Below are 13,342 nucleotides of genomic sequence, written 5' to 3'. Positions count from 1 at the left end.
CTCCCCTGCTGGCCATTTCTCCTCGGTTCCCCACTGCCACAGCCCATACTAGTGGGGGAGAGCAGCAGAAATCCGAGGAGAAATAGATCTCCAGGCGGTGAGGAGAGGCTACAGACAATGAGCTTATAGCGGAACAGTAAAAGCCACCGACGTAAGGCTTACTGACGTGGCCGTGGTAAAAATAAAAAAATCAATCAGGCCTGAGCATGTAGGCCCCTTAAAAAAGAGAACTCAGAGTTGGTAACTGGGGAAAAAGAGAAGGCAAACCTATTAAATACTTTCTCTGTGCACATCAAGGAACAGGATTTACCTAAAGTCCATAATGGTGATGGCAGTGCCACAGCCTCTAATGAACAACAATGGCTAACTATGGATATGGTCCAGAAAAAGTTAGACAAAATTAAAGTGAACAAAGTACCTGGGCAGATGGCTTACACCCATCCTCAAAGAATTGGGCTGTATAGATTCAAAACCATTGTATCAAATTTTTATAGACTCTCTAAAATGACTGGCTTTGTACCGATGGATTGGCACAAAGCCAATGTGGTGCTTATATTTAGAAAGGGATCAAAGTCTTTACCAAGTAATTACAGACCTGTAAGCTTAACTTCAATAGTTTGGAACATACTTGAAAGTTTGAACAAGGATCACATGCAATTGTTTTTGCTTCAAAATAATATCATAAGCAATAGTTAGCATGGATGCACAAAAACAGAATTTGTCAAACGAATCTACTTTCTTTTTATGAGAAAGAGAGCAGTAAATGGGACAGAAGAATGGCCTGGATTTAGTATACTTGGACTTTGCAAAAACATTTGAAACAGTTCCCCACAGAGGCATTATGTTAAGGTCTGTAGGTATAGAGTATTCAATCTGTAATTAGATAGAAAACGGTGATCAATGATTCATACTATGAATGGTCTGAGGTTGTTAGAGGTGTCGCCCTTACTGTTTAATCCATTTATAAATGACAGAGTTGAGGACTAAAAGTACAATTTCTGTGTTTGCAGATGATACCAAGCTATGTAGTAGAATACAGTTCTTACAGGATGTCTCCAACTTATCCATCTGAATGCACTGTGTGATTGGGCATCTATTTGGCAAATGAGGTTTAATGTTGATAAATGTAAAGTTATGCACTTGGTGACTAAAAAAACATGCATGCTCCATATACTCTAGGGGGGAGTATGTTTGGGGGAGTCAATGATGAAGAAAGATCTGGGTGTACTGGTAGATCATAGACTCAATAATAGCACGCAATGTCAAGCTGCAGCTGCTAAAGCAAGCAAAATACTTTGTATTAGAAGGGGTATAAACTCCAGAGATAGATACATAATCCTGCCCCTGTACAAAAGCATTAGTAAGACCTCATCTGGAATATGCAGTTCAGTTTTAGGCAGCACTTCACAAAAAGGATGTTGTGGAACTGGAGAAAGTGCAGCGAAGGGCAACTAAACTCATAAGAGGCATGGAGGAGCTCAGCTATGAGGAAAGATTAGCTGACCTGAATTAATTCTCTCTGGAGAAAAGGCGATTACGGGGTTGCTGGAGGTGCTGTCAGCGGTCACGCATGCCAACACTCACCTCCATCACATCCTGCCAGACCAGTCTGAACACCAAGATTGAGGAAGTGAAAGATGATGCATCTCTCCTGTGACAGGAAATGAAGGCCCTCCCTCCCTCAGCACTGCCTGCTGTTAATCAGCAGAGGAGCAGACCTGTTCTCTCTATAGTCCGCTCCTCTGCTGATTGACAGCAGGCAGTGGGCGGATGCAATGGACAGCCTGCTACTGCAATTTGAAATAGCCAATAGCAGGCTGGCTATTGCATCCACCCACTGCCTGTTAATCAACAGTTCTCTCTCAGGTCCGCTCTTCCTGTGATTTTTTTTAGCACACAATTACAGCTTTACATAGGTTAATCTTAATCCTAATGATAATGTTATGTACCAGGATGAAATCTGAAGAAAGAAATCCAAAAGGTACATTTTAACAAATATGAATATAACTCTGCAGGACAAAAATAACATTGCTCTAAGAATTGTAACTTCTAAAATTATTCACAATTGTTTTTCTCACCGGTGTTAAAAGTTCTGGGGTGGATATAGGTGAGCAGTCACTGTTAAGTTTGATTCCACTGCCAAGGTCAAAATCACAGATCTTCACTGGTGATACCTAGCAAACAGCAGATAGATTAAAATAAATATATGCATAATGTGCAACAGTTTATCTAAATTGAGTTTTTGCATGGACTGTATTCCAAATGTTGACTTTTTGTTCTGGCTGTTTTACAATGCATCTCTCTGCTGAATTTAGGTAAAGCATAACGCCAGGCAAACAGCTAACAACGCAAAGCATAAACATATATACATGAACTGTTTTTACGGTCGAAAGATTTGTAACCTTGTTTACCCATTTATGGTTTACACATCTCTGCCACAATGCACCAGTAAGATCACACCACGACTCCCTGGAACACCACCTCACTACTATTTGGATAGATGTGATTATTTTTCAGATGAGTGGACTGGATGTGTACTGGAAACATTGGAACCTCCAATCCTGGTACATGTATACTGTTTATGTACTACTGAACACCAAAAATATACAGTTTTTCCAGTTTCTAATCAAATGTAAAGCATTCATAGGGTGGCTCAAGCAACACAATATTTATATTTCAAAATGACGCCTTTTTCAGGAAACAAGTCATTGGTTAACAACTTACAGTCTTTTCCACAGCAAAGAAAGTAAACTTTTGTTGGAACACCTCTCTGTATAAAAGCAGTGTTGTAATTCTAACAGGCTTTACAGGCTGAAATTCTAACAGTGGGTGGCCCTGCCAGCTCAACAAAAGTAGTTTGAGTAATTGACTTTTGTCAGGGGAGCTGGGCTATTTGGCTGAACATTTCAGCCAAATAGTGGCTACTGCCAGCCAATCAACTGCAGTCACAGTTCATGTATCCAGACAATGGTGGGTACCAGATGTCAGAATACAATGGGCTCAGTGGGAGATTCAAACCTCCAGTGTTTAGCTGTTGTAGGAGAAATCTGCCAGATTTTTTTATTCCAGGGCTGAACGAAAAAAAAAACCCCCAAAAAACAAACAAACCCATTTACTAGTGTATGGCCAGCTTTACTATGCCATCTGAAGCATCACTTGGACAATAGTGCACTGCAGTAGTATATAGTGTGTAATATATATATATATATATATATAAAAATGTAGTACAGTATTATATTGCTGTCATCATGGCAAGAAAAGGGGAAAAAAAACCACACACACACACACACACCAAAAAAGGAGACACACAGATTGTCATAACATGGTGTCGGACTGTGTTTCTTGTGTTATAGCAATAAAGTTTGTGATTTTCTGTTACATCAAGCTTCACAATTTTTGCCACATAATGATCAAGCTGGGCAAGGCTAGGTGCTGCATTGTGCATGCTGCAAAGTGAATGTTTGGCTGGGTCCTCCCTGGTGACAGCATTAATTCTATAAGTGTGTCCAGTGCTTAGATCTGCGAAACATGGCTACTCTTAGATTAAAATTTGTTAAAAAAAAGAACTATGGCCCTACTTTTTTTTTGCCATAGTTCTCTTTTGGGTCACAGGAGGACATATACTAATGTCCTCCTGTGACCCAAAACTCAGCATATAGAGGGCTATTGTCGGGTTTCACCCAGCTACCTAATTGACAGCCTCTGTAGAGGCAGAGCCAGCCTCCTCTGTCCCTACAGTAAGCGCTGGAGGAACAGAGAGGGGAGGGGGGAATCCCTGCGGGGAGCAGTCACCACTCTCTGCAGCGAGATGATCAGGAACTGAGCAATTGGCCGTATGTGATCGCTCAGTTCTCGATCACAAGGGCCGACGTGTGACAGCTTCAGTGTCGCACATCAGCTCTAACCTATCGGGATGAGTGTATATCACTCTTCCATAATTGTTCTTTAATAAATATCAATTTTATTTTTAGCTTCAAGCGTTTATTTCAGAGTACATTAAAAACATTAAAGTGCATAATTTCAATAAAAACTGGAACATAGGATATAAATTACATATTGCTGTTGTTAGTAGTGTTTTTCCTAAACGTGTGCACATACCATGCCACATAACAGCACTGTATAATTATACATAGTAGCGCCTTTTCTTCCCCCCCCCCCCAAAAGATTTACCTGATGTGGACATTCACATAGGATATTTTCAGGTTTCAGATCCCGATGTGCAATACCTGGGAGAAATATACAATTATATTTAATACAGTCTTATTAAAGTAGACTTTGCGATAAAATGCAAGGTTGGCTTATTAGATCTGGATCCCCTCCTCTTGTAAAAATTGCTGAATAATAATGTCTGAAAGAAACTCAAGATTATATCCTTCCCTCTTTCACCAGTGGTGCCTAAGCAGAATGAGGCCATGCTCCTTCCTGCAAGATCCTGGAAACAATGAGGATCCCAAATCTCACAAAAAGACGCTCTTGCACTGGACTGGGTTGTTTTCTCACAAGATTTGGGGTACTCATTCCCCAGAAAGCTTGCTAGAAGGAAAGTGATGCAACACTCTGCAATGTGTAAGACGTAGTAAAGGCAACGCTATAACCTAACTTTACTTACAGGCACATTTTTCAACCATTATCAAGCTTGAAGCCCCAGATGAAGTCAATTGTGACATAACGCGTAGGGCGGAGTCTCGCAGACGTGGATTGGAGATTGCATGGTCGGCAGCACAGCTCCTGTTTGATCCGTCTTTGCACCCAGAGAATACGGTGACACGGAGAGAGAGTTGTCAGGCATACATTTTACTTGAAGTTTTATGTCAACTTTCCTTATGTGAGTAGTTTCTTAAAAATATAGGAATTTTTGAATGTTACTGTTTTACGCTATGGGCTGTTTCTATATTTTATTGGATATGGTCGTGATGACATGCTGACATAATTTTCTGTGTAACGATTGTGGAGAGACGGCCTTTGAATAAGATCGATTGGAGATCCTATAAAGCAATTTTAGACCTGCTTAGGTCTACTTATAAAAGGTGAGTGGCCCACTGAGAGGGGAAGCACCTGGGTGATAATTGAAGTTGGTGCATGGACTTTGTATAAAGAACTTGCACAGTGGAAGGATAAAGAGTGTGGTGCACTTGGGACACATCTTGAACATTTTATACGTGTGATTCCACATTTGTGCACATCTGAACACGGAATATATGATTTAACTTTCCAGAGGGATATTATTTAGGATTGATATTTACAAGAAGAGCAATTGTGAACACTTTGATTGCATGTATGGTTTAACACTAATTTATTGTTCTAGTTGAAGTGTCTAAGCATTCATTATTATAATTTACTACAGAAAACCTTTCTTAAATTCCATAACATAGGAGGAGGGTTTTCTGCAGTTCCCAGTGAACTGGGTGGGAACAATAACACGGTTTTGAATTTCAATACAACACAGGGAGAGTGTACAGGAAGTTACAAGCTAACTGGATTTCTGAAAAGGATTAAGTTATTTTTCTTTGATTTCAATATTTGAAAGTGTAATTTTCAATCCAAATGTTCCCTAAGGTTGCCCAGAGATTTAGCTGCGAGATCTCTGCATTTGAGTTTACAGATTTGTTTCCCTGGGTTTACCAGTTAAACAGGGATCCTACTTTCACTAGTCTAAGTTATTTTGCCCTAAGTGGCCAGAGTACCTTTGAATAAGAATTTGTGTCACCCTTACATTTCGCATAAATGACACAAGGGCACGCAATATTACTTACATCTTTGCACTGCATTACTGAAAAGAGACTTAAAACCTGACTTTAAAAAAAAAAGGCATAATCATTAGTGCCAGGAAAGCAAAAGGTGTGATTCACTTCTACTGCTTTTTAGTTGAATGGAAGACAAAAGACAAGGTCTTCTACATGGCTTTTAGCAGAAAGACATCAGCTATCTCCGTTCAAAACTGCAAACGCACTATGGCTGCACTGTATGGAGGATATAACAGCAGATGACTACCCAGCATAGCACGTAGAGCTATGGAACATCAATGCTGTACTGTCACATTTGGACATTAGGTGTGATGAATAGGAATCCAAATGCACCATCACAATGACAGACTAAGGCCTTCACCACTGATTACCTGTGGTTTGAGACAGATGATCATCACAGTCCATCTGTGACGATCATCCGTCCCTAACTGCAGGTAATTAGTGCTGTTCGATTACATCCGAACAGCTGCAAGCAGCTGCTGACAGCCTGTCATTGCTCTGCATAGAGCTGAATGGAGCAGCTATCCGCACACACCTGTCATTTAGGATGCAGGAATCTGCATATTTCTGCCACCAGAATTCAAAAATTGCATGCATCACTGGTCGCCTAATAGTGATATTACCTCAGACACCACCAGAATAAGGAACCATTCACCTAATAGCCTTAACACTGAGTGATTGCACAATGCATTGATATCTGTGTGTGTTGAATGGACATCAAACTGCTACTAAAAATTTGTGTAGTCACAGGTCACTGTGTGGCAGCTGTTATCAAGGCTAAAGGCCATACAATTGCCAATGCCGAACAAGGATTTCTTTTTTTTTTATTTGCTCCTTTCTAAAGATCATGGAAAACCGAACAGAAACACCAGTTTGAGCTGAAAAGCTCAGTACTAAAGTATTCAGAAGAGACTAGAGACGCATTTCACAAAGCCTACACACCAGAAAATGGATAGTTATTTTCAGAAAAGTGATACTGACAGATTAGGATGAAGAGTTTGGAGAGGGCAGAAGTGAACAATCTAGGACAGGGGTGCCCATTAGGTAGATCGTGATCTACCAGTAGTTCTCAAAGCTGATGCTGGTGGGTCACGAAGGGTGTGAATGGTGGCCCCTTTATTCCATTTTGGTATATTTATTTAGCTGTGCACACACACCTATTAGCCTGAGTCTGCTGAGCCAAGCTCCCTGACACCTTTCTGGTGGATACTGGTGGTTGAAGTGCTATGTATTACATCAAAGAATATTAGTTTGCACTACACTGTTTGCAAAATACAGCAAGGTGAGCCAGGAGAGAGAGCCAGGGGAGAGAGAGACACATCCAGGGGAGAGAGACAGCCAGGGGAGAGAGCAAGGAGAGACAACGAGGAATGACAGCCAGGAGAGAGAGGAGAGACAGCCAGGAGAGAGAGCGAGGGAGGTTTTTTTTCGTTGGTATATCTCATGTAGCTCATCATTTGGAAAGTAGATCTTAACACAAAAATTGTGGGCACCCCTGATCTAGGACAACATAGCTGAACTGGAAAGTGATCTGAATTGGAGAATTTTTCAAAATCAGCTATGTTGGCCTATCCTACCTTCTCCAAACTCTTCACCCTTTTGTGACTAACCCTGTTAATTTCAACTATGTTCAATGACACTTCAAAATTAATCACGTGGCTAAAGTGCTTATCCTTGTGTTAAATCTTTGCGAAGCCCAAGGTATCCTTGATACCTTGTGAACAGATGGTTAATAATTTTGCAATTTTTTTTTCACTACAGTTTTTCTAAATTCACTTACATTGAAACGTCATTGTAAGTTTCTCACACATCTTTTTGCAAAATACATGCTGCTCTGTATAAAACAAAACTATACTAAAGCAGCTGAAGTCCAGATTAAACTAAAGCAAAATCCAGTTTATCAAAAATACCTTTGTTATGCAAGTAGTTCAAGGCTTCAGCAATATCTCGTACAACAAAACTGGCTTCTCTTTCATTGAAATGTCTCCGTTGGTGAATGTGATTTAGTATAGAACCTATAAAAAGCAAAAACCAAAAAACACATTATGGTACTCAAAATGTTACATCCAGTGCAAAGCTCATTTAATTCCCTCAAGCCTCTCCTGACTATGCACACTTCTCCTACCTGGTAATTCTGTACAACTGTATTTTTATACTTACCTTAAAATTATTTTCCAGTAGTTTATTGGATACAGCATTGCACCTCTGCATACAAGACCTGCCTCTACGAGGCTGGACATTATGCAAATCACACGCACAACTCCTAGTGGCTACACCACTTTACATACTAAAAAAGTCCAGGAATAGCAATTAGTTAGCAAAACAGTAATGAGGAAATAAAAAAAAAAAAAAGCACACTATTCTGAAAATAAAAGCAAAAAACACACACACACACACACACACACACACACATTCTATAGCAACTAGTCAACATGCAGAAAATTACTAAAAAGAGAAAAATGCATATAGAAATAAGCAGGATCCGTGTCTTTCAAATTAACTACTGGAGAATTTTAGAGAGTGCAAAAATTCATACATTCGCACACTGTCAGCCAGAACCTGTATAGACTACCCCCTCAGCAGGTGGTCGTCCAGATATCCCAGGATGCAGATACCCTGGGAGCGTAGCAAGGCTAGTACAAGAGCCAGAACCTTGGTGAACACTCGAGGTGCAGTGGATAGGCTAAATGGCAGGACCACAAACTGGAAGTGATGGGAACCCACAGCAAAAAGAGAAGTACTGATGTGCTGGACAAATAGGGACATACAAGTATGCATCCTGGATGTACAGAGGCCAGAAAATCTCCCTAATGGTGGAAGGGTTTGAAAGACCTGGTGGATTCTATATTTAATTTTTTGGATCTGAATGAAGACATTCAAAATGGGGTGGATGTCCCCTTTTGGTTTGGGACTGTGACAAGATTGGAGTAGAACTCCTAAAACCTTTTGATGCAGGAGCCCTTTAAACAAGATGACTTGCAAGGGCTGTACAGAGATCTGATAATTTGTGCAGTAAAACAGGCAAGTTGGAAGAAATTATTGGGGAGATGGAAAGAGGAACTTTAGCTTTTAGTCCATGTAAACCACTTCCCCTATGCTCAGCCAACTGAGCTGCTGTCTATGCAGGCTTCCACAAAGGCTAAAAGACCTCCCGCTAGTTTGGAAAATGGGGATGTCCCTCAATGCCAAAGTTGATTTGTCAGTGTGCTTGGGGGATTTGGAAGCCCAAAGTTTGCATTTGAACTAGGTACTTTGTTTGGGTCTGGCTTATGAGGTTGAGGCACGGGGGTAATGAAAAAAAAAGTGTACCTGTAAAGTCTACCTCCGCAGGTAAAAAACTACTGCTGTATATCTACCTTCTTTCTCCTGTTTGTAAAATTGTAGCACTGATCTCCATTATGAGAAGGTCTCTAAAAAGGTATGCCTCCAAATAATCCCCCTGCAAGTCTGTGGAATAATGCATAGAAATTGAGGTAGTAAGTGGAGACTGAATACATGGATGGGAAGAAAATCAGAGTCAACCATCAATTAAAAGCTTCCAGTTCCAATGTGTGGTCTCCCGCTTTGCAGGATTACTCCAATAAAGGGAGTGGTCAGACATGTCCATGGCCTCCATAGTCATAAAGTCACATCTGAAACAAACTCAGTTGTGCCCAGATCGATTTTCAACAGTATATAATGCATTTTAGAATAGCACGATTCCCTGTGATGCAGCATCCACTGCAGATCCACTAGACCTTGATTGTCACAAAGTTTAAAGTTTGGCTTAAAGTCTAGGGACCTTGCTGTTAAAAGGAGGCAATACATAGTCATTGGCTATGACACTCAAAAGCATAAAGGTTACAATGTATGAAAGTGTATCTAGCATTTTTGTCCGTTTGAACTCGCCAGCAGGAAAAGATATTTCGATCAATCAAAACACCTACACCTCTAGAGTAAGAGTTGTAATTGAAGTGAAAGACAAATTGAAAATTTATCCTATTTATTCTACAGAGGTATTTTCATGTCTCGGTGGTTAGATTGGTTTCCTGCAGGCAAATTATGGACAGTTTGTGTTTGAAAAGGTAAGTCGGGCACAGCTCATCTTTTGATAAGAGTAATTTAGCCCTGTAACATTCCAAGTTTTATAATTGGAGGCAGCCACTTTCCTTTTTCAGTCAAAGTTTTTATTAAGTTTTGATAGTAATAATAAAAGTATACAACATAACATGCGAACAATACAAGAGTCGCTTAATTGAAATTTTTTCAAATACAGAAGTTTATATTATTTGAGCGACTGAAATTGCTGAACACAAATCACTAACGCAGCATGATATAAGTCAGAAAAGATAGTAAATTAAAGAAAGGTTGAAGAGTAAAGAAGAGGGCGATGTTGTTGATACGAGAGAAACCATCATGAGGGTTAAAATAAAATGTGTAATCTCTTAAAGTGGGATTCTTCTCTCTTCATACATCAAAGAGAGCATGCTCAGATAAAAGAGTGTTCATGAGGGCAAATGTTACCGTCACCAGGGGGCCCAGTTTTGGGGTAGGAGCCAGAGGTGCGCCTATCAAATCTACCATTCAAAACCATATTAGAGTCCCCCATCACTAGCAGAGTGCCCAATTTATGTTTCTCAACCACCCCCAAGAGGTGAGAGAAAAATTGAGCCTGTCTCGCATTCGGAGCATAATAAAAGACAAATCATGACGTCCACATCCATCAAAGTACCCCGCAACAAGTATCTGCCTATCGAGTCAACTATTTCTTTGGAGCAAATAAAGGTGGTGGTGTTATGAAAAGCCAAGAGAACCCCTCGTTTCTTTTCTTGCAACGTTGCGTGAAAAGACTTAATGTAGAAATTTAGGTTTGGAGGTGTCAGAAAAACGCGTCTCCTGCAGCCCTACAATATTAATCTTGCGGGAGGCATAGTAGTTAAAAGCTTTTCTATGCTTGCAGGGCGGGTTGAGACCCTGGATGTTAAGCGATAAGATACTATAGGAGGACAGCATTGTTATAATAGTTCCAACCAGTTATCCTACTGAAGACCCAAATAAAAAAGGAACACGATGGAATCCCCCTATCAAACAGAGGGTTCCACCGCCACCTGGAGTAGAATAAAGACTGATTAGGAAAAGATGGAGATGAAAGAGGAAAGAGTAGAACGGCAAGATAGACACAACATAAAAGAATCATCGAAAAAAAAAAAAACTGCAAGTGCAGGAATGTGTAACGCTGAATGGCATCAATAAATGTAGAGGCGCCTTTGGCACCCGGACATGAACGGATTTACTGTATCAAGAAACAGTTCACTGTTTCAGAAACTGGTAGTACAATTAATACCAGATCTGCAAACAACTTTTATATGGGGAGGAGAAGAAAGGGGAGAGAATGGGAGGGTTGGTGATGAATTACAACCAAGTTGCAATCAATACCTGAGCTGCGATCAACTTTATGTGGGAGGGAGGAGAAAGGGGAGAGAATGGAAGGGTTAGTGATGAGATACAACCATCCAAATCTAAGGAAAGACTTTAGGCACGACATGAAGGACATTAACCATGGAGATAAACTTTACATCACGGAGCGACCTCTGTGAGGAAGGATGTCACAATGTCTGGCAATCCATCCTAGATTGTCATGGTGGTCCCTGGTGCTTGGCTGTCAGCCTATGGTATTCCACAAGGCTACAGCCAATCTGCACACCTCCTCCCTTATTTAGCACTCTTATTTGTTGCTTTTCGTTCGAGCAACAAGTCTTCTTTCTTGTGTCGGACCCCTAGTGTTTCTCGTGATCTCCTGTGCTAGTAGACCTTTCCAAGCTTTGCTCCGATTCTCCTGTGTCTGTGATGTCCCTGTTGGCTATTCCTCCTTTGCTCGTGATTTCCCTGTTGGCTATTCCCCGTATGCTTGGTTCTTGTGTTCCCATTTGTTGTAGTTCCTGTGTGCTGGTCTCCTACCTTGTTTGTACGTTTTCCCCCATCATCTCTGTGCTCTCTTGTGTGCCTGTACTTAGCACCTTCCCCTGTGCAGATATCTCTGTATGCCCTGGTCTCTGGTCTATTCACGGTATGTGTTCACTCACTCACTTCCCGATTATCTCCCTGCAGAGATCGGTGACTGTCAGTCACTGGTCCCCGCAGGGATTCCCCCCCCCCCCTCTCTCCGATACTCCAGCGATGATTGGAGGAACGGACGGGGGAGGGGGCGGGCACAGCTGGCTCTGCCTCTAGATGTCAATCAGCCAGCGGGGTGGATCTGGACAGTCTTGTCGGGATCCATCCTGGCTGCGGCGCTCTCAGTATACAGCGAGCTTTGGGTCACGGGAGGAGGTTATTATATGTCCTTCTGTGATCCTAAAGAGGACTATGGGATAAAAAGGTTACCACATACCGGTAGTTCTCTTTTAAACATCATACGTAACTTATGTGTTTGGTGCTGTATGCCAAAAAATAACATATCTAAACTTCAGCTTTAAATATAATTTTTTTTTATAATGATCAGCAAGTCAGAGAAGATAAATCTGGAGTGTCGTAGGAGAAAATACCTAGACCCTTAAGATGTAGAAAAGCACACACTTGTTTTTGATGAATATATCAATATCATATTATCCAATCCACATGTGTGGTTCTGGTAATGTTATGCATCAACATGCTAAAACTTAGTGTTTTTTGATTTAGAAATAATAATCCCTTTTGCGCATGATTAAACACATACTGACCATTCGTTAAAACATTAAGAAAAGCTTTACATTAAAAATAAATGCATTTTGCAACTCAAAAGGTGGTTCAGAATTATTAAAGTAAAACATACAGGGGGGGAATTTATCAAAACTGGAGCAGACAAAATCTGGAGCAGATTTGCATGGCAACCAATCAGCTTATCTCTCCAGTTGGCTCACTTGAGAGATTTGAAAATGAAAGATGGAAGCTGATTGATTACCAATCAACTCTGCTCCAGATTTTGTCTTCTCCAGTTTTGATAAATTCCCCTCACAGAACTTTAAAATCTGCTCTGAGTCAAGGTTTGGCTTACCCCTGGACAAGATTGAGTGAGCCAGGACAATGTCACATGTACAAGTATCTTAATATTTCCCATGTAATAGCCAATTGTGATATAAATCAAGTGGAGCTCCCTTAACACACTAATCAAATTTTTAAAAATTATAACATTTTAAGTTTGTCACAGTTGGCGATTACTTTACGCGATCAGTAACAACCCATAACATGGAAAGAAAAAGTTTGACTACAGAGAACATTCTATAACACTCACCACCATACATCTTCTCAAAAACCAAGAAGAATTTTTCTTCCTCCTCAAAGAACTCAATTAGTTCAAGGACATTGCTGTGACAGACAAGAAGGTTTTTAGAGTCATGTTCCAACCACTTGATTGTCATTCATTGCACTTCTATCATATTCACTCTTACCTGTGGCCTTGACACTGATAGAGCATTTCGACCTCTCTAAAAACTCTATTTCGGCTATGACCAGGTCTCTTTACTATAATCTGAGATACAAAATATTTAGATGGTTACAATAGAATTACTGAAAATGATGAAGCAAAAAGAACCCCCCCCCCAAAAAAAAAACCAAATGCAAAATAAAAGGTTCCTATACTT

The 13,342-nt window shown here is 40.5% G+C and overlaps 1 protein-coding gene across 2 annotated transcripts in view; it reads right to left on the bottom strand.

Moving 5' to 3' along the window:
* MKNK2 (MAP kinase interacting serine/threonine kinase 2) overlaps window positions 1-13,342 on the bottom strand; it is a 33,231-nt gene that overhangs the window by 10,826 nt on the left and 9,063 nt on the right. For both annotated transcript variants that reach the window (XM_018573434.1, XM_018573435.1), the window contains exons 5-9: window positions 13,151-13,230; window positions 12,994-13,067; window positions 7,655-7,759; window positions 4,171-4,226; window positions 2,079-2,174 (exon numbers count right to left, since the gene is read on the bottom strand). In XM_018573434.1, the coding sequence (XP_018428936.1) occupies window positions 2,079-2,174; window positions 4,171-4,226; window positions 7,655-7,759; window positions 12,994-13,067; window positions 13,151-13,230 (411 nt within the window). The remainder of the gene's footprint in view (window positions 1-2,078; window positions 2,175-4,170; window positions 4,227-7,654; window positions 7,760-12,993; window positions 13,068-13,150; window positions 13,231-13,342) is intronic.

This window comes from Nanorana parkeri, unplaced genomic scaffold (genome assembly GCF_000935625.1).
Source record: "Nanorana parkeri isolate BGI_ZX_2015 unplaced genomic scaffold, ASM93562v1 scaffold2376, whole genome shotgun sequence".
Classification (NCBI taxonomy): Eukaryota; Metazoa; Chordata; class Amphibia; order Anura; family Dicroglossidae; genus Nanorana; species Nanorana parkeri.
Note: the sequence above shows the minus strand (reverse complement) of the source record. Positions and strands in the feature narration are given on the sequence as shown.